Source organism: Pelmatolapia mariae, linkage group LG10_11, assembly GCF_036321145.2.
Source record: "Pelmatolapia mariae isolate MD_Pm_ZW linkage group LG10_11, Pm_UMD_F_2, whole genome shotgun sequence".
NCBI classification, from domain to species: domain Eukaryota; kingdom Metazoa; phylum Chordata; class Actinopteri; order Cichliformes; family Cichlidae; genus Pelmatolapia; species Pelmatolapia mariae.
The window spans coordinates 18,389,491-18,411,542 of NC_086236.1; the positions used below are offsets into that span (position 1 = coordinate 18,389,491).

Consider the following 22,052-nt stretch of genomic DNA (forward strand, 5'->3'; position numbering starts at 1 on the left):
AAGCCTGTGTTTATGTTCCAATCCCCATGAATGATTTAAAAATGACTGTGGGTTTTCCTCCAGGAGGTGAACTTGACCCACTTGGCTGAAAATGTGCTTTTCCAAACCGTAGGTGGATTTAGAGGCAATAGAAGAGTGCGAGGAGGAGACTAAGTGTACAGTACGTGTGTGGAAAGAGGGAAGAAAATCAGGTTGTAACGTTACTCGTGTGTGTGGAATAGGTAAGCGGTGGACCTCAGTCTCCTTGTATGAGTCCCCGGGGAGTTACAGATTGTGGACAGGAACAGAATGAAAAAAAGTCGGGGAGGTGAAAGAAGACTGTGAGAACAATTTAGCGACTTATCGTAAGAGAAAAGAAATGTTCGACCTCCTCCCCCCCGCTGTGTGTAAGATTGTCTTATGTTGATGACTTCATCCCAAACAGCCAGCTCAGGTTGCTGATCTCTCTTTACGCCAGGCATTGAGTCAGATATAAATCTGTTTCACGCTCCAGTCCTCGCCTTTTTAATTGAAGTTTTCGTCAGTGTTTTTCACCTCCCATCATTCAGTCATCGATTCTTTCAGAGAGCGCACGAAACAAAGGCACGCGAAGAACTGGGACGAGCTGAATCTTCGGCCACTCTGTTAGCATTTTTATTGGTCCCAGTGCGTCTGTGGAAAATAGCCTCCAAAATTTATTGTTTCTATAATGCCAGTAAGTTCTGTGCTTTGATAGATGATGCTTTCACTTGCTCAAAGTTTCTCCCTCAATCACAAACTCCAGTCAGAGACGGAGAGAAAGGCGGGGAAGAAAATATGAGAGAGATGATTGACCCCTCTGAGTATGGAGCTGTAGATGGGTGAAACTCCCAGCTGATTGACTCTGTGGTATAAATTCAGATTCTTGCATGTGTAATTGTCCACGATACGTGAGACAAGAAGAAAAACTTCCAAAGCGGACTCTTTGAAGAGCCCGTCTGGTTACACCAAACCAAAAGACCGATGGAGAGTTATTTTCGAATATGAATAAGCACACTGCAGGACCACCACTTCAATGGAATAAAAAAAATTAAAGGAAAATGTCAGCTGCAGCTCGCTAATGCAGAACCAGAACAAAAGCCTGTATTAGTCCTTGATGGCCTAATGCACTGTGGATTTTTGCAGATTGTTATACATATCATTACCCTTTTCTTTTTTCCCCTGACTCTCACTTTCTTTCACTGTCTCGTTTTCTCTTTTCCCCTTCCAAACAGAGTCGACTGTATTTTTCCCTGAACAGATCCGCTCAGTAGAGGAAGATGTTGGAGAGCTTTTCATCCCAGTGCACCGCAGTGGAGACATCAGCGAGGAGCTCATGGTGGTCTGCTACACACAGCAGGGTACAGGCTGGCCTTTTTTCACCTCATCTAACCCATTTCCCCCCCTGTATACGCTGCAATCCTGCCATATTTGCGGACAGTGATGGTATAAAAAGCTGGGTCTGATTTACATACGTTATATTCACCTGTATAATGAAGTCTCAGCTGTCCTTACTTTAAATCACAAAACAAATAGATCATGTAATTGTTAAAACCTAAAAAGTGAGGCATGTTTCAGTCTTGAGATATATGCGTCTGGATGACAGGCGATGTCTTTGTTATATTCATGTGTAGGTGGAGTGTCGGATGCAGCTTTTGTCACCACCTATGCAGTTTGACAGTAACCGTTAAATCTGTTTAAAGTCAAGTCAGCTCTCTGGAAAAGAAGCTGTTCACACGGCATTTGCATTTTCCCAAATCACATGTTAGCAGCCTAAGCACAGCAGGATCACACTTAGCTGTTAAGTTTTGCAAGAATTCTTGATTCCTTACATGCTCCACAACATCCACTTCCCCTTTAATAATTCAGCCATACTATTAATTGCTTTTCACGGTTAATGAAGTGGACAGCATGTGAAAAATGAAAGATTTCTAACAAATTTGCCAGAACTTGATGGAAATTTATTTCTGTGCTGCTTGCCATACACCGACAGACCTAATGGACTTGCTGCAATTAAAAGTCAAAGTTTAGCTATGCTGAAAATCTGAATCTTATGAAATTCAAATAAAGATTTGTAGCACTGAGATACACAACATCTTCATATTTTCTTCATTTCATTATTTTCATATTTATTTTTATGCTCTTAATCCAAGTTGTTATACACAGCTCAAAAAAATTAAAGGAACTATTTTTAATCAGAGAATATCATCTGGTCAGTTAAGTAGCACAGAGAGTTGTTAATTAGTTTCAGCTACTTTGGTTTTAATGAAATGAACAGTAGGTGCAGTGTCCAACTCATCGCACAGTGAGGGTTTATCAGGTTTGCACAGACTCAAGAGAATGGAGGAGATTACAGGAGACAAGCAGTTACTATAGGAGAGCTGGACACGGTTGTAGAAGTTGCTTAACCCATCTGCAGGACCAGTATCTGCTCCTCTGCACAAGAAGAAACAGGAAGAGCACTGCCATCCTGTTCCTCTAGGTCACACTAATGACCTCCAGCAGGCCACTGGTGTGAATGTCTCTCATCAGAAATAGACTTCATGAGGATGGCCTGAAGGCTCGGCATCTTTTAGTGGGCCCTGTGCTCACTGCCTGACACCTTGAAGGTGATTGGTATTTGCCAAAGAACCCCAGAATTGGTAGGACCACCACTGACATCCTGTGGTTTTCATAGATGAGGGCAGGTTCGCCCTAAGCACATGTGACAGATGTGAAAGGCTCTGGAGAAGACGCAGAGAACATTATGCTGCTTGTAACATCGTTCATCAATGGAGAGACGAACAAACCGTGAAACCATTGTTAGATCCTACGCTGGTGCAGTGAGTGGCCCCCACCCTCAGCTGACATAAATGCGGTAAAACACCTCTAGGACATCATTTTAAGTCCTTGTGATGCTGTTATGTTGCACCTCAGACTGTCCAGGATGCCTTGGTCCAGATCTGGGATGAGACCCTCCAGGACACCTGGCGTCATCTAATTAGGAGCATGCCCCGACATTGTCAGTCACGCATACAAGAACGTGGGGGCCATACAAACTACGGAGTATTTAAGTTGCTGCAATGGAATTTCAGCAAAATGGAAAAGCCCGTTGCATCATTTTTTCCCTTTGATTGAATCCTCTGTAGGTTAATAAATTTCATTTCCATTAGACAATCCTTTCATTTCTTACACATTACCCAGTCAATATCCGTATAATTATTCAGCATGATTTTTTCCCACAGAGATCTGTTGCGTTTTCAAAGTGTTCCTTTATTTTTTTTTTGAACACTGTATTAAAAGATTTGTATCAATAACACATCTTCTTTGTACAGAGGATACCATTTATGGTCTTTTCATTAGGTCTTTTCAACCATATTTTATTCTTTTTATGTTTTTGTGCATCGTACTCACTTTTCTTGTTGCTGGTCTTTCTAAAGGTTCGGCCTCAGGAACCATTCCCACCACTGTCCTCTCTTACTCGGATTACATCTCCCGTCCTGAGGAACACAGCAGCCTCCTTCACTTCGACAAGGGTGAGAGGGAGAAGCTGTGCCGTGTGGTGATCATAGACGACTCCCTGTACGAGGGAGAAGAGAGCTTCAACGTTACTCTGTCACTGCCTGTGGGAGGACGTCTGGGAATGCACTACCCCACCACCAAAGTTAACATCTTGGAAGATACGGATGATGGTAATGCATTCTAATAATAGCTTTCTAACTTTATATTTCAAGTGATCATTTCTAGAAGTTCTAAGAGCTTCATAGAGAAAACTTCAAAATCTATTTGTGGTCAAACCATTTTGCTGCCAGATGTGATGTACCGTAACCTGAATCACAGCGGCTGTGGTGAACTTTGCAAAAGGTTCTTGTCTCGCTCCAGAGATTTAGAAGATTTGATTTATTTCAGCTTGGCATTAATGTTAAAGCACACGTGCTTATATGCACTCTTTCAAACAAGTGCATGAATTTCTGTTGTTTTGAATTTTCTTAGGAGCCCTCATATCACAGAATTTCTCTTAATTATGCTTGTTTCACAGACTTAGCGGGTGTTAAGGCATGCAGGATTAGAGTGCTGAAATAGACCCTGCACTCACAGCAGACAGATGGAATCAAACTCCTGTCATGCTGCTATTCTGACAATTTTTAATTACAGTCGAGAAGCGAGCACAAGTCCGGTGGGACTGCATTATCACACGTGTCCCTTGTCTGCTTTCGTCCAGTTACAGCATCGTATGGCCCAAAGTAGATTAAATATTCTGAAAGCAAGAGAAATGTGTAGATGATTTATCTGGGGACTGACATGCCTGCTGGGAAATACCTATTGCAATCTGTATGCGTTCTCTACCATCTCACTATTCTGCATTGATTTACTTTAGAGACTTCACAGTGACAGAATGATGTCTGCGCTCTGGATTTTTTGCTAAATGCCACCATATAGATTAAAAAGTGAAAGTCAGTAAAAGTCACAATTTTTTGTATCTCTTTTGGAGATAAGGCTGTAATGTCTATAATGAATTTGGGTCTTCATTCCCTTTATGCACAACGTGGTTCTCAGCTTACACGCTTGTTGTTCAGACACCCATTTGTCATCTATCTGGACAAATACAGACTGGCAGATTTAAAGCAGCAGCGTAAGAGCCAACGTTTTAGGACAAAGGAAAAAGTCAAATCAAAAAATTGTAATATATATAATCAAGCTGGAAACACATCCTTTGTCATTTTCTGTAGTTTGTGGCAAGGCTCTTTATTGGGTTTAAGATTAAAATGTAGAAAAATGAAGTGTTATTTTACAGACATTTTATAATCTTGCTTTCCTTTTAGGACGTCTTTCATTTTGTCATGAACTGTTTGTGTCACGGAGGCCTCATCATGCTTCTGCCAAACGGCAGCCTGGGATAAATAAAACAATGACGACTTACAACTGAGAACTCATTTAGGGATACAAACAATTGTGCCAAATTGACTGTGCATATGTGCGGGGAGGCATCTGGGGGCTAGTTAACAAGAAACATGACACATTGTCTGATTGTTAATAAATTGTCAGAAGACTTCAGACTTGGTGCTGAGTTCAAAGGAATGGAAATGTGTTTGTGAGAGCCCAACTCCAGTGAGAGATTATGTGTCATTTTTAGCCTCCCAGAGGATAATGCGCTGTCTGACAGTGTTCTAATACCTGCACCCAGGCAGTCAAACTGCAGCCTCATTTTCTTTAGTGCAACCTCCAATTGGCCAGGAAAATAGTGAAACAAGAGTTATGCAGCATGTGTTTACTTGTGTCACATGGTTCCTTGCATCTGCATGGATGTTTATGTGTGAAGGTAAGGTAAGGTAAATGGTGAGAAAAGCACTTAAAGAACACTTAAGTGTGACTGGTAGTCCTCTCTCTAGCCCCATTTTTCCTTCCCTCAGGTTAGAGTCAAGTTCACCTGGCTGCTCTCCTTCCATCTATTTATCCACTATACCTCTCTCTCTCTCTCTCACACACAAACACACACACACACACACACACACACACACACACACACACACACACACACACACACACACGGGGTTTTCTCACTTCATCTGAGAAAAAAAGTCCCAGAGATATCTGCTTGATTTAGTATTTTATCAGATTAAACTCTACAGTACCTGTCGCCCTGAGTGTTGCGCTCTGCATGGTTGCACATTTTGACTCAAAGTGAGTGTTGTCATCTCCTTGTACCCTGCCAAGGAGAGACGAACGCGCAGACTTTTCGGATGGGTGCATATGGCCACAGCTGAATTTGTAGAATTGTAGATTAGCTCTGAGTATCTCTTGGAAACCCAGGCCTTCATTTCAATATTAGGGCAGCCTGAGTGTTGGTCACACCAAAGCTGCAGAATACCTCTGGGTATTTTGTACGCCCTGACTGAGGGGGAACAGTCGGGTTACTTTGCATTTCAGAAGGTGAACTTAGAACAGGAGAGTTTTTGTTTGTGCTGTTATCAGCAATACTATTTTTCTACAGTATAAGTCTTTAACTACCCATTATTTCTTAATTTTTTGGTAGGGAAATGGGAAATATGACCACTGAAATTCAGTTTGCACGTTTACTGAAATGTGCCAACATGCACAAAGGAGCAGATACTGGTCCTGCTGTTGGGTTAAGAGCCTTCTATGGCTCTGTCCAGCTATCCTACAATAACTGTCCATCCGCTGGAATCTCCTTCACGGCCATCTGGCAACAGCACGTATTGATGTGCCATCCTGGATGAGTTGGACTACCTGTGCAACCTCTGTAGGGTCCAGGTGTCATCTTATGCCAACAGAAGTGACCTAGCCAAATGCAAAACTAATGAAAAATAAACAAACATTCAAAATAGATGAGAAGGGGAAAAAATATCAGTGACTTCCACCTGTAAAACCACTCCTGTTTTGGGGGTTGTCTCATTGTTGCCCCTCTAGTACAGCTGCTAAAACTGATTAACCTCCTCTGCTGTTTAACTTACAGCACTGTTTTAATCAATATCCCAAAAGTTTAATTGACTTGATGCTATATTCTGATTAATAAGTGTTCCTTTAATTTCTTCGAGCAGTCTGTGTGTTGCGGGGTTTGGTCCAAGTTTTGATGGTCTAGGAGGAGAAAAAAGAACAAAAAAAACCCCCAAAAACCAACAGATTTCACAGGTGCCACTGTAGAAAACCTGGAGGAGTAGGTGACCCATATGCTGAAGGCTGCTGCAGGGGCATGGGTTCAAATGAGAGCCAGCCTGTTCCCTGTGTGTCACGATACCCTGTTTTCAACCCTTTCCACTATTCTAGCTAATAAAAGCTAAATGCCAACAAAAAGACAAAGGTTTGTTTATTATAGTTAGATATGACCTACCTTCTTAATCATTCCACGATTCGATATGACGTTTATTACCTAAAAGCCTCCATACCAAGTGAAATTCTGCATACAGACAGTTTGTATTAGCGAGCCTCCTGCAAAAAAGGGCCCTTTCTTTACAGGACAGCTGAGAATGTGCTATAAACTGCATTTAAAGGTGCAGTGACACACAAATGGCTACAGACACCCACACACTGGTAATTATCATAATTTGGCTTTACACCTTCCCCAGCCTTCACACACACTTCAGAGTGCTAAACCACAGGCGTTGTCCCAGAGGGGAGAGAGGATTCATTTCTCATTCATCAGTCATCACTCACCTCCCTCTTGTGGTGTCACGCAGAGGGGAGCGCAGTCAAGACATGTGTGAATACAGACATGTTTATTAGCATCCTAGCAGAAGTGTCCTCGCTGAGCACAGAAGGAACTGGAGCCAGATTGCTTTCATTTAGTGTTTAAAGATAAGCTACACGTCCACACTCTTACAAGCCCCCTGTTTATCAGTGTTTACGGTCAGACGTTTTTATCCATGTGTTTTTCCTACCTACGCAGTCTGTTACTTTGCTTTTACTCTGCCTTTGTGCAAATACACACATTCTGTTTGCGTTACAAGCCAGTGATGCATCTGTTAGATAACAGTGAGTGTGTAGGAAGAAAAGGTAAATGAGAAAGACAGATGCATTGAGGAAAGAAGTCTTTGGATGGGGCGAGAGAGGGCACAGGCTGCACTTGATGTGCAATACTCGCTGGATATTATTACCCTGAGCTGTCACTTGTTATGTGAAGCTGGCAGTCAAAATGCTACTGCAGAATTTTTTTTTTCTCGGTCCCTTTGTTAAGTACTCCACTTAGCTTTTGTTATGTGGCCTAGTTAAAGTATATAAATAAAATATGAAAGTTCATATATCAGTAGAGTAATATTCAGAATAAAAAAAAAATCTCTGGCTTGTTAAGTATTTGATCGTGACACGAAAACACAATAACACACGTGCTATTTTTGGATTATATGCCGGAATATAAGAAACAGGCCAGTTTAAAATGGAGACAGAAGAACTTTTATTCTGTCACTTTTTATGACTCGACGCGGGTGCGGGGGAAAGGGGTGGGGGGCGGCTTGTGAGAGATGAAACTGTCAAATACACACTGGACTGCCTCCACTTTGCTGCCTCAGGAAACAATCCTAGTTCAAACAAGCCTTTGAGCAGTCTGGGGGGCCGCATTCTCTTTGTCTCTCCATCTCACTACTTTACAGTCAGGGAAAAAGACTCACACATACACACACAGGCTTTGTTTCAGTGTTAACAGCATCCATATTTGTTAAAAGTACTTAATTATTCTGTCAGGAGAAACAATTAAAATTAAAAATGTGTGGATTTAAGGCCGATAGATGTTGAAAGGTCACACTCCCCTGCAGTTTAACTTCAGACTAATGGCCTGCCGCTTTTTGACCGTTCTGTCCAGCTACTGGCTATACAAATGAATCATGCCAGGCTGCAAGTGGCTGCTGGAGATCTATACAGATCTATAGATTAGTACCACTACTTCTGCTGATTTAGCTCATATATGCTACGTCAGCTGTCAAGTTAAAGTATGAAGAAAAAGCCACATGTGTGCTGACCTTAAAAGCCCCCAAATACTGAATATCTCAGAGTGTTAATATTTAAAGAAAATAATGAGTCAACTAATACATTTAACCTCCTAAGACTCGAACTCTTCCACAGCATGCATTTTTAATTTCTCTTTGATATCCCGATGAATGTAAAAACAAAGAATTACCAGATTTTCTAATTTTTTTTAACTTATTTTTGTTTTTAAGAAAAATAAGAGCCACATATGAGGATATTCGTTTAAAATTTTGATAGAACAGTAGCAGTATAATGTCCTCGTAAGTGGATATCAGGCCCATGTAGAGCAAAATTGAGTATTTTAGTTTAAATAACCCAAAATGTGATGTCCACATATGTGGACGCCAGGTCCTAGGAGGTTAAAGACAGAAATCATTGAAACTAAACGGACATTATGAAGCTGTAGTCTGGAATCGAGAAGCATTAATTACAGCCATTAATTTATTTCTTGTCTTTGCTCCCCAGTTCCTGTGTTTTACTTTGGGGAGGTAGAGTATCATGTGGATGAGAGCGATGGGTATGTGGAGATCAAAGTGTGGAGGACGGGAACGGATTTGTCCAAATCTGCAGCCGTTACTGTCAGCTCTCGCAAGGCAGAACCCGTTTCTGCAGAAGGTGAGCTCCCGTACAGTTAAAGTATTGCTTCTGACAGATAAGAATAATTGAATTGACCAGTAGCATTATTTGTCATTTACCTGCCTTCTGTGTGTCTGTATATTTTATTTACAGCCGGTATTGACTATGTGGGCATCAGTCACAACCTTGACTTTGCTCCAGGCGTCAGCACGCAGACGTTCAGGGTAATCATCTTGGATGACCTGGGACAGCCAGAGCTGGAGGGGATTGAGAGCTTTGAGCTGGTCTTACGCATGCCAGTGAATGGCATCCTGGGAGAACCTGGAAAGGCTACAGTCTTCATAAATGACTCAGTGTCTGACTGTGAGTTACTCTATATTGCTGAGAATTTTCATAAATACATTCATAAAGGCATCTTAACTTTATGTTTAATGTGATTAACTCAAACTCACACGGTGAAAGTGTACTGGGAACACATTACTGTAGGAAAATGATATTAGCATTGAGCTACAGCATCACTATCCAGCCTGTTTTTTTCTGTTCTTTATATTACTGATAATAATATAATAAAAATTAATGATATTTGTTAATATATGTTTATAGAAATATATAAATAAGCCTTAGAAAGTTTGTCAAACTTCTTCAGATTTTAATTTAGCTGCTTTAGTAAAGGCAAAGTTATAATTAATTTGTCACTGTGTGTTCATAGTTCCACTGCAATCATTACCACTGTTAGCTTGATGTGACAGCTATGTTATTTGATTTGGTCTTTCATTTCAGCTTATTCCAATTCCAGCAAGGGAGAAATTATCTCTGCGTTAATCTTATGAAATGACTGAACTATCCTTTTTGACTACAGTGCCAAAGGTCCAGTTTCGTGAGCCGGTGTACACTGGAGAGGAGAGCGATGGCCAGATCACAGCAACAGTGTACCGCAGTGGTGACATCAGACATAAATCTTCTGTCCGCTGTTACACCCGTCAGGGCTCTGCGCAGGTTGCCTCAGACTTTGATGAGCGGCCAAACACAGATGCCTCTGTCATCAGTTTCTTACCAGGTTCTTCAGTAATTGCACTGTTACATCATGCATGCTTTCCTTAAATTCTTTTGTTCCCTGCGCTGTGAAAGCTGACACCTTTTCAGGTGAATAAACAAGTTTCGCAGAAATGCAAAAAGAAAAAAGTCCACATACTCCAATCCTGCTTTAACACTTCCCTTTTTTTTCTTGTTTTTGTTCTCTTTATTTTTTTTTTTCAAACATACTCAGCATGCAAACAGCTTCCTTAAACCATTGAGGGACTGAATAAAGGGAAGAATAATTGTATAAATAAGATTTTATATCCTCTACAGATAAAAGAAGAGTAGAAGCCTTTTTAATTCCATTTGAACTTCTTTGACATGTCACATCTTGTCACCCGTTTTGCTGTACATTCTAGGCGAGGTGGAGAAGCCGTGTATTCTGTCTCTGGTTGATGACACGCTGTATGAGGATGGAGAAGAGCTCCGGCTGGTTTTAGGGAACCCAAAGAGCAATTCACATTTTGGCGCATCAGTTGGAGCTCTGAATGAGACGCTTGTGAAAATCAAGGATACAGCAGACAGTAAGTGGAAGAAAGAAGGCAGAGGTTGAAAAAGGTTAGAAATTAACTGCTTTAAAAAATAGAAGCCGATGAAGAGCACTGGCTTTTGGATATAATCCATAGAGAAAATTTAAAGTACACTAATACATCATTATTGTTGATGACCAGGTAGTAATTACAATCAGACCACTTTGTAGAATATATATAAAAACACAATACAGTGATTTGCAATTCTCAAAACCCATATTTTATTCACAACAGAGCATGGAAAGCATATCAAATGTTTAAACTTCTTTTAATAGTCTGTAAACATCTGGGAACTGAGGAAACCGGCTGCTGGACTTTAAGGAGAGGAATGTTGTCCCATTCTTATCTGATATAGGCTTCTAGCTGTTCAGCAGCCCTGGCTCATCCTATTTTTAATTTCATGATACACCTAATTTTTTAGTTGGTGAAAGGTCGGCACTCCAGGCAGGTCAGGTCAACACCCATACTACTATAAATGCTGTTAGACGGTAATAGCTGCAGACATATGCAAGGTATTCCCTGAAAAAGACATTGTCTGGATGGAAGCTTATGTTGCTCTAAGACTTATAAATAAATGTTTATAACTTTCAGCACTGATGGTGTCTTTCTAGATATGCAAGCTGCCAGTGCAATAGACACCATTGATGCAGGATTTTGAATTGAGTGCTGACAACAAGCTGGATGGTGTTTGTCCTCTTCCAGAGGACAAGTTTTACCACTTTCGATGATTTACCACATTTTAAATACATTTTTTATTTAAAATCCTTCTTGAACTGGTTAAATGTTCTTTAACCATCATTAATGGACGGCACAGTGAACTGTGTTCAAAGACAATGATTTCTGGAAGTGTTTCTGAGCCCATGCAGTGATTTGCATGACAGAATCGTGCCTGTGTTTAATGCCGTCCACTCGGAGGCCTGCAAACTACTTGCATCCAGATTCTCTGAATCTTTTGATGATATTATGCACTGTAGATGATGATATACAGTGGCTTGCAAAAGTATTCGGCCCCCTTGAACTTTTCCACATTTTGTGACATTACAACCACAAACATGAATCAATTTTATTGGAATTCCACGTGAAAGACCAATACAAAGTGGTGTACATGTGAGAAGTGGAACGAAAATCATACATGATTCCAAACATTTTTTACAAATAAATAACTGAAAAGTAGGGTGTGCGTAATTATTCAGCCCCCTGAGTCAATACTTTGTAGAACCACCTTTTGCTGCAATTACAGCTGCCAGTCTTTTAGGGTATGTCTCTACCAGCTTTGCACATCTACAGACTGAAATCCTTGCCCATTCTTCTTTGCAAAACAGCTCCAGCTCAGTCAGATCAGATGGACAGCGTTTGTGAACAGCAGTTTTCAGATCTTGCCACAGATTTTCGATTGGATTTAGATCTGGACTTTGACTGGGCCATTCTAACACATGGATATGTTTTGTTTTAAACCATTCCATTGTTGCCCTGGCTTTATGTTTAGGGTCGTTGTCCTGCTGGAAGGTGAACCTCCGCCCCAGTCTCAAGTCTTTTGCAGACTCCAAGAGGTTTTCTTCCAAGATTGCCCTGTATTTGGCTCCATCCATCTTCCCATCAACTCTGACCAGCTTCCCTGTCCCTGCTGAAGAGAAGCACCCCCAGAGCAGGATGCTGCCACCACCATATTTGACAGTGGGGATGGTGTGTTCAGAGTGATGTGCAGTGTTAGTTTTCCGCCACACATAGCGTTTTGCATTTTGGCCAAAAAGTTCCATTTTGGTCTCATCTGACCAGAGCACCTTCTTCCACATGTTTGCTGTGTCCCCCACATGGCTTGTGGCAAACTGCAAACGGGACTTCTTATGGTTTTCTGTTAACAATGGCTTTCTTCTTGCCACTCTTCCATAAAGGCCAACTTTGTGCAGTGCACGACTAATAGTTGTCCTATGGACAGATTCCCCCACCTGAGCTGTAGATCTCTGCAGCTCGTCCAGAGTCACCATGGGCCTCTTGGCTGCATTTCTGATCAGCGCTCTCCTTGTTCGGCCTGTGAGTTTAGGTGGACGGCCTTGTCTTGGTAGATTTGCAGTTGTGCCATACTCCTTCCATTTCTGAATGATCGCTTGAACAGTGCTCCGTGGGATGTTCTAAGGCTTGGGAAATCTTTTTGTAGCCTAAGCCTGCTTTAAATTTCTCCATAACTTTATCCCTGACCTGTCTGGTGTGTTCTTTGGACTTCATGGTGTCGTTGTTCCCAATATTCTCTTAGACAACCTCTGAGGTCATCACAGGGCAGTTGTGGAGCTGTTTTGCAAAGAAGAATGGGCAAGAATTTCAGTCTGTAGATGTGCAAAGCTGGTAGAGACATACCCTAAAAGACTGGCAGCTGTAATTGCAGCAAAAGGTGGTTCTACAAAGTATTGACTCAGGGGGCTGAATAATTACGCACACCCTACTTTTCAGTTATTTATTTGTAAAAAATGTTTGGAATCATGTATGATTTTCGTTCCACTTCTCACATGTACACCACTTTGTATTGGTCTTTCACGTGGAATTCCAATAAAATTGATTCATGTTTGTGGCTGTAATGTCACAAAATGTGGAAAAGTTCAAGGGGGCCGAATACTTTTGCAAGCCACTGTATTTTACATCTACACAATTTTATGTTGATAAACAATATTCTGAAATTGTTCTACTATTATTTGGGGGGGAGGTGGGGGGTTGCACATTGAAGAACCTGTGCCGACCTGTTCTTCTGAGAAACTCTCTTTATTCCCAATTGTGTTTCTGACCTGTTGCAAAATGTTCCTCCAGCTGTTTCTTTTTTAGCACTACTTACTTTTCCAGCCTTTTTTTCACCACTGTCTCAACTTTTTGAAGACACGTTGCTGCCATCAAATTCAAAATAAGCCAGTATTTTTCATGAAATAGTAAAATATCTCAGTCGAAACATTTGATATGTTTTTTATGTTCTACTCTGAATAAAGCATGAATTACTGCAAATTATTGCATTCTGTATTTTATTTATATTTTACACAGTTTTCTGATCTACTTGGTACTGATGTTGTAAAAGTTTTTGCATACATTTCAATGAGTTTGCTTTACATTTTAATTCTGTCCACCTTAGAACCCATCATCCGTTTTCTGGACACCAAGTTCAGTGTTAATGAACCAAAGGAAGTCAGCGCTGTAGCCACTGTGAAGATCCCTGTGGTACGAGTGGGTGACACATCAAAAGTGTCGGTGGTTCGCGTTCACACTAAAGATGGGTCAGCTGTCTCAGGAGAAGACTATTATCCTGTATCTCAAGGTAAATCCCACACATATCCTCTTATGGTGTGATATGATTAAAAGCCCCAGATGCATAAAAGAGCTTCAATGCAGTGCACAGTTCTCTTTTTGAACTGCCATTAAAGACCAAAAGCTGCCTTCCTCTCCTTCTGATTCCCTTTTCTCAGCACGTTAGTGGCGTTGAAACATGTGAAGCAGAACTTTCAGTAACTCACTAATAAATACAAACCTCTACAGCACCATTAGTAATCACGAGATACACCAAATTTGCACTTAATGGCCTACACATATCCTCCTGATTGATTTCTATTATGCATTTGCGGCAGCCAGAGAGGTGAAACAAGGGTCCCTATAGGAATGTTAGATTAATGAAAGTGGGCATAGGGTTTTATTTGGGCAAGGGTCATTAATTTATAATTTTATCTCAAATGGAGAAAGGTGATTTCTGCTATAGTCCAGTGGGAGGTTGTGTAATTTTTAATAAAATTTCGGCAGTCTTCATGTCAGCAGGATGAGGTCTTTTGTTCTATCTGTTCAGCTTTTAGCCCAAAGTGAACTTTTCTAAGCTTAATCAAGGCTTGAAATATTTATAGAATACATTCAGTCAATTCAAATTATACCTGCCTACCCACCGTTAAAATTTCCCCGCAGTTTTGAATCATACAGCCGTGAATTTCTCATATTGCACAATATTTTCTCGCCGCAGCACATTTCTAATGCAAAGCTCTATTACTTACCGTGCAAGGAGATGGACCACCTTTGGCACTATGCAAATAGAAACCTGCAATGCTTTTTAGCTAAGTGATATATTCTTCTGAAGCAATAAAATGTGCATTGGGCTAATCTCCGAGGCCTTTTTATTTCCTGTAAAAATGTAAATTCGGCAAAAAAGAGGTGGAAATCTGGCCTTGCAAGTCAATTACTTTTATCTCAGGAAAAGATATCGATCGGTGCAGTACACTTTTCCTAATAATGATCTATTTGTGCTATATCGTGTGCTTTGTCCACAGTTAATCAGTTACATTTTAAATTGTTTCACTGATGATTGTGTGTTTCTATATTTGTGTGTGCCCAGTCCTTGAGTTCAAGCAGGGGGATAAGCAAAATGTGGTGGAGGTGCAGGTGCTTTTTGACGGAGTCCGAGAAATGAGGGAAGCATTTACGCTCCATCTGAAGCCTGATGAAAACATGGTGGCTGAAACTCAGGTCAGAAGTGTGCGCATGCTTAACTGCCACAGAGCGATCACACAAAATCCAAACTGACAGCTCAGGAATTTAAAGCTTAATGAAAAAGTAAAAAGATTAAAAGCTTTTTTTTTCTGATTTGACCCATATTTATCCAGGTCAGTCCCAGTGAGATCAGGGATCTTTTTTACAAGGGTGTCCTGGCCCAGACACCGGCAGCACTTTACTGTAGTTGCAACCAAAAGGGCAATGAAAACATTTTGCAATGAATAATAGATTATGTTAAAAAAAAAAAAAGACAGAAGAAGTGAGGAGAAGTAAGGAGTAGAAAGAGAAATAAAAGGGGAAACAGAAAGTCTGAAGAGAGAAATGTCCAAGAATTTAAACACATTCACTGATAGTAACTCGTTACTCAGAAACACCTCTGTGTCAGTAGTCCTTAAAGCTCTTTTTCTGAACCAGGTGACTAAAGTGATCGTTTACATCGAGGAGATCAACAGCATGGCTGATGTCACCTTTCCCTCCCTACCTCATGTGGCGTCGTTGCTCCATTACGATGATGTCGCCAGGACACCAGACAGCCTCCACCCACCAGCCGGCTATCCACTCATCTGTGTCACAGTGAGTCAAGCTTAAATGGTATTTAGGGACACAAGTGGCCCTGGAGGAATAGTCTTGCTCACTCTACAACAACATGCCTTATAGAAACACCTGGGAGAGAGCAGCTTAATAGAAAACAGTTACATTTATTACGTTTTTTTCCAGTAACGAAGGTAGCATTGCTTTTCCTCAGGATCAAACAGTCCACCAGGAATCAGCTATTCTGTTCTTAAAACAAACATTACACAGCTTGGTAGGCCACAGTCGCCATGCTCTCATACACAGGAGAATCTCTGCCACTCTTGAAAACGTGTTCAGTGAGAAACTTAAATGGATTGTCGTGATGTGTTAAGTCATTTGCTCCTCAGGTGACTGCTGAATGTGGCTAGAACTGTGTGTGTGTTTGTGTGTGCGAGAGAGAGAGACAGAGAGAGTGCATGTGTGTGTTTATTTTCGTGCAGTGTGGTCAGTTGCGTAGGAGGTTCCCTGGAGAGGCAAAATGAAGAAGTCTTGTCGAAATTGAAGTGTTGAGTGCTGTAGCAGGAAGCTCAGTGTCAACAGGTTTACAAAGGAAATCTACAGAATCTATTTGAGGCTTAACCCTCGATCCAATATTTGTAGCTTTCTAAATATAAAAAAAATATTTCCAAGACCACAAATGTGAGAATATAAACCACTGAAACATCTGGATTTCCTTGGCAACCATCACTTACTCATTTGTATTATCTGTCTCCTTCTTTCCTCTGGCATGTGCTGTATCTTTCTCCATCTCTCTGCTGTCCTTGGTTACCCACCCACTCCTGCTAAATTCCTTATCCATCCTCCAGGCTTGCAATACAAAATACCCAGATTATGACAGGACGGGCTCTATCTGTGTCAGCGAGCACATCAACAACACCTTGACCCGCTACCGCTGGCTCATCAGTGCCCCAGCTGGCCCTGATGGCGTCACCAGTCCCATGAGGGAGGTGGACTTTGACACATTCTTTACATCCTCCAAGATGATCACATTGGATTCAGTCTACTTCCAAGCAGGCTCCAGGGTCCAGTGTGCTGCTAGAGCTGTTAATTCGAACGGGGATGAGGGCTTAGAGCTCAGCAGCCATGTTGTCACAATCAGCCAGGTGGAAGGTGAGGACTGAAAAATGAATTAAATCTTATCTGGGCCTGATGTTTCCAGGTGTTTTTTGGAGAATTATTCTACTAGAATCGCAGAAACAACCTACTATACATTACAGCTTTGTTCAGTCAGGGCAACGTTTGATAAAATAGGATTGTGTTCAGCTGTCATTTATATTTGGCCCTGTTTGGGGACAAGCAGCACCCATGTATATAATTGGAAGGGTGATGGTTCAACCCCTGGCTCCTCCAACGTGCACGTCAAAGTATACTTGGACAAGATACTGAATCCCCAGTCGTCCCCACACTCGTACTCACACTCCAATTAATGCATCAGAGTGAATGTGAGCGCTATATTAAAAATCCTTTGCCTCGTTCACCCACATAAATGTTTGAATGAGGCTTTTATTAACAAAACTCTTTGAGTACTCAATATGGGTAGAAAAACATGTTCTTTAAGTACCATCATTGACAACACAGATGAAAATGATAAAAGTCAGAAACAGGATGAAAATGATGAGCTGGAGGCAAAGGTGGGTTGCAAAGCGGCTTGCGTGCAAGTGGGAAGCAGCAACTGTACGCAGGCTGTGGCAGTCTAAATAGGGATCCCCATATAAGATTTGCAAGCTGGATCCACAGCTGAGCAATCCGCTGACTTGGGTCGGCACTGATATAAGGTGATTGATAGGTTGCCTGAAGTTCAGTATTTTTATCTCTGAATTATGATTTAAATTATTCGGCAAGTATTCAGATCTTTAAGTAAAAATATTAATGCCAGCAAGGAAACTAAAAAAATAAAGGTTGTAATCACAATGGTACTTGATCAAATTAAGTAAGTCTTATTGCTGTACTTAATTATAAAACAAAAAGCGCTTAATTGAGAAAATGGTCCATGTCCTCTACATATGTTGTAGTTTTAAAGAATAATTTATTGGGTAATTGATGTAGTGTAATTTTATTGTAGCTCGTAAGATCTGAACCAATTTTACACACTGTTTAATCTGCAACTTTGTCCTATTTTATAAGATTAATCAAGTGGCATACAGACACACACACAGACACACACCCACAGACCATTTTCATTGGTTACAATAGCCCTAATGAATCATAATCCAATGCAGCTACAAGCTATGTGCAATGAGAATGGGTCAGAGCTCTCACTCGTTTCTCAAATGGGAAAGAAAAAAATAATAATTTTTTGCTGTTGCTATGCTATCACTTATGCCGCACTCATTCCACCTACACATCCCAAATGGAACAAGTTCAGACTCACTCTCTCAGGGTGGTCACAGGGTATTCTTAGAAATATGGAAATCACTATATGACTCAGTAGTAGTTCGGGCAGGTTATGAACAGAAAGGGATGTAAGAGGATAGTGCATTTGTAATGTGTAAAAAAACAAGAATAACTAAATAAGGATTTATCACATGTAATTAACTGTAAGCCATTGCCAGTTACTATATCTTGCATTCTCTAATGTTTTGTAACTGTCTTGTTTCTATCCATGTGTTTAGAATATCTCTTCTCTGCTCTTCTGTCATTAAAAGGTATGTGTCAACCACGCAAGATGGGGACTGTTGGTGCCGAGCCTTTCTCTGCCAAGCTACGCTACACTGGAGCAGACGACCCAAAACACCCTAACCTCATCAAAGTGACTGTCACCATGCCTCACATAGATGGTATGTAGGAGCTGAAGGCAGAGCTCGTACCACAGATGAAGTGAGGTGTAATGTAGTGTGTGTAATATTCACGTCTGGGCTCCTCAGGAGCGTGACAGCCAGAATATAGATCTCGCCGGGTTGTACCAAACCCTGCTGTAGAAACCCTCCAGCACACCTGCTACTTAACAATCCTTTCTTGATTTTTAATCAGTTTCCTTCTGCTTCATCTTTTTACTTCTCCTTTTTTATGCCCACCCCTCACCCCCCGTCAGTTTTAACTGTCTATCTACTCTTTCTTTCCTCTGCATTACTTTTTTTTTTTCAATAATCGTTTCTCTCAGTTCGAATATCAAAGGTAGTTGGACACGCTCAAAATCAAAAATGTCCTTGTCTGGCAGGAATGCTTCCAGTGATCTCAACTCGCCGTCTCACGAACTTTGAACTGACTCTCAGTCTCGATGGAACCCGGGTCGGAAACCACCGCTGCTCTAACTTGCTTGACTACACCGAGGTCACCACAGCTCACGGCTTCATCACTGCATCGATGGGCAGCCCTGAGAGCATGGGGGACTCTGCGCCGTATCAGTTCAGCAGCTCTCTGCGGGGGAACAGCACACTGCGCTTCTACAGGAACCTCAACCTGGAAGCCTGTCTCTGGGAGTTCACCAGCTACTACCACATGTCTGAGCTGCTTACTGACTGTGGAGGCACCATAGGGACTGATGGACAGGTGAGAGTCTGTTTGTTTGTGTACCTTTCTCCACAATGTATAAATTCCAATCTGGGTTTTGTGTGTACATCTGTTTGACTGTTCTCCTTTGTGAGTGTTTGTGCTCACCTGTATGTGTGCTTGCCTGTATGTTCAGTTTATTTGCAGCCTTGTGAATGAAGAGGACACCCAGACTCAATGGCACCAGAGCTGTTTGCCTGCATTTTATGTCTCATTTGCTGTTTTTGTGTGTGTGTGTGTGTGTGTGTGTGTGTGTGTGTGTGTGTGTGTGTGTGTGTGTGTGTGTGTGTGTGTGTGTGTGTGTGTGTGTTTGCCAATTTTATACGCAAGCATTTGATTGACAGCTTTTAGTGTGAAGGTACACACACACACATAAAACACACACACTTATACAAAGAATTGCCAACCTGCCAGTCAGTCACTCATAAATACTCAATACTATTCTCAACACAGAGCACTAAAGCTTACATCCACATGAAATCTTCTCTGAGTCCTGGGCATCTACACCAATATCCCCAAATCTTAGTTACCTAAAAGCTTTTCTAAAGCTTTTTTTTGGTACTTTTACTGGCTTTCTGTTGGGCTCGCTACCAAGTCAAGCACCGCATTCAATTTTCGCAATGTGGCAATCTGTCATTTATGTGCTAACAAGCTTCCAGTTGCTGTTTTCTGTTGTTGCATCATTGCAGCAGATGTTGCAAATGTTGTGATGTTATAAGGACTATTCTCTTGCTTCCTGTTATTGTGGAGACAGACCCTTGCTCCCTTGCTCATGTCCTGCTGTTCTTTAGTGTTCCACTGGCTTTTTATCTGTAAGCTTGTTGCTGTTGATCAGACTGCTAAGTGTGTGTGTGTGTGTGTGTGTGTGTGTGTGTGTGTGTGTGAATCAGAGATGGAGAGAGAGAGAGAGAGAGAAAGGGAATTATAGATGGAAACATGAATGTACTTGTCCCTAGTCATAGCATGCAGCAAACACCAATTAGCTGCACATGATGCAAGTCTTCCACTAGTCTCTAGTCCATGTCATTTGTAAGGTTCCTCAAGGACTGTGGAAAGACAAAAAAGACAGGCGCTGCCATGCAGCTGCTCATATCAAAGAGCACAGAAAAAAAATGTAATAAGTCAGAAGTCAAACTTTTGCCTGAGTTTTGGGTGAAATAATCATGAGCCGTGATTTATTCTTGCTTTATTTATAACAGCTTTGCTTTTCTGTATAACTTCTAGGTTATTTTGTTCTTTGTGGAGTGCGTGTATTTGAAAAAGTGGAACTTTGAATGCTCAACAAAAGTGCAAGAAAATGATTTTTCAAGAAAGTAAGGAAAGAATGGCTAATTTTAGGAAGCCGTTGTAGTGAAATTGTGGACAGAGCGAGTTTGTTTCTCAGTCAGCCAGCTTTTGATTTCCTTTTTCAGTACTGGTTCAGTGCTTTGCATGTAAATGCTGTTTTATCAGGAACCTTGGTTTAACTTTTGACTCAGCTCTGACTTTGGACACTCATGCTAATTTATTGGTTCGCTTCTGTTTTTATCATTTAAAAAATATTGCTAAGCTGAGTCCCATTGTTTCACGCTCAGAACTAGAAATGGTCATCCATGCATTTGTCTCATCTCGTTTGGATTATTGCAATTCTTTGTTCACTTGTTTAAGTAAAGCCTCTGTGGATCATTTGCAAGTTGTTCAGAACGCTGCCGCAAAGCTTCTGACCAAATCTTCTAAATACTCCCACGTTACACCCCTGCTGATCCAGTTGCACTGGCTCCCCATAAAATTCAGAATCCACTTCAAGATTTTGACTTTGACATTCAGGGCTCTGCATGGACAAGCACCAACCTATATCAGAGATCTTTTACATCAGTACATCCCCAGCAGGTCCCTGAGGTCATGTGATCAGGGCTTGCTGGTCGTCCATCATACAAGGCTGAAAACGAAAGGCGATAGAGCATTTGTAACTGTGGCCCCCAGACTCTGGAACTCCCTTCCTTTAAGCCTGAGATCTGTGGACTCAGTGGTTTCATTTAAAAAAACAGCTAAAAACCCATCTTTTTAAACTTGCTTTTGGTTGATTTCTGTTTTTATGTTTTAGTTTTTCTGTGAAGCACTTTGTGATTTTTGTCTTAAAAGGTGCTATACAAATAAAATTTTACGTACTTTACTTTACTTAGAAATACGACTGGATTTTAAATCATCTGTCCTCAAGTGACAAACAAAAGTTGATCATAAAAAAAACAAGACAGAACAAAATCACACTAATTTTTTTGTTACGGAATCATTTTTTGCTTCTCGTAGTTTCTCTCATCATTTAATCTCCCCTCTGAATTCACTTCTGTTATTAACTATGTAAATCGAGTAATTTTCACTTCAAGCCAAACAATGATAATTTACTACAGTTTCAGCTTCTGTCAAACTGAACTATTTTATGTTTTTTTTAAGGAATATAAAATAGTTCAAAAGCTGTGAAGTCAGACAACATTGCTAAAAAAAAATTGGTGAACAGAGACATCTAGTGGTGATTTTGTTTTGTTTGTTACCAGGGAACACTGGACATTGCATATATCTTGTAGCAGCAGAAAAAGCAAAATGTAATTAAATCACTTTTAAATACTTGGAAATATGCTTCACATCTTTATTTCGTCAATGATCAACATGAATTATAAGTTTTGAAATGTTTGGAAAACCTTTTAAAAAACAATGCAATCCCACACCACTGCACACTGTGGTTCTTTGTGTACAACACAGGAGTTTTCTGCATCTCTGTAGAAACACTGAGTAGGAGTGAAAGAGTTCAAACATTAAACACCTTGTGGAGGAGAACACTGTGTTCATCTGTTACATCTTCTCTGCACTTAT

At 40.9% G+C, this 22,052-nt stretch overlaps 1 protein-coding gene across 1 annotated transcript in view; it reads left to right on the plus strand.

Moving 5' to 3' along the window:
• frem2a (FRAS1 related extracellular matrix 2a) overlaps positions 1-22,052 on the plus strand; it is a 70,525-nt gene that overhangs the window by 43,296 nt on the left and 5,177 nt on the right. Inside the window, exons 5-16 of the mRNA XM_063487228.1 lie at positions 1,233-1,358; positions 3,417-3,668; positions 8,920-9,069; positions 9,184-9,393; positions 9,890-10,087; positions 10,467-10,631; positions 13,747-13,929; positions 14,986-15,116; positions 15,558-15,716; positions 16,523-16,826; positions 18,362-18,493; positions 18,874-19,205. Of these exons, the coding sequence (XP_063343298.1) occupies positions 1,233-1,358; positions 3,417-3,668; positions 8,920-9,069; positions 9,184-9,393; positions 9,890-10,087; positions 10,467-10,631; positions 13,747-13,929; positions 14,986-15,116; positions 15,558-15,716; positions 16,523-16,826; positions 18,362-18,493; positions 18,874-19,205 (2,342 nt within the window). The remainder of the gene's footprint in view (positions 1-1,232; positions 1,359-3,416; positions 3,669-8,919; positions 9,070-9,183; positions 9,394-9,889; positions 10,088-10,466; positions 10,632-13,746; positions 13,930-14,985; positions 15,117-15,557; positions 15,717-16,522; positions 16,827-18,361; positions 18,494-18,873; positions 19,206-22,052) is intronic.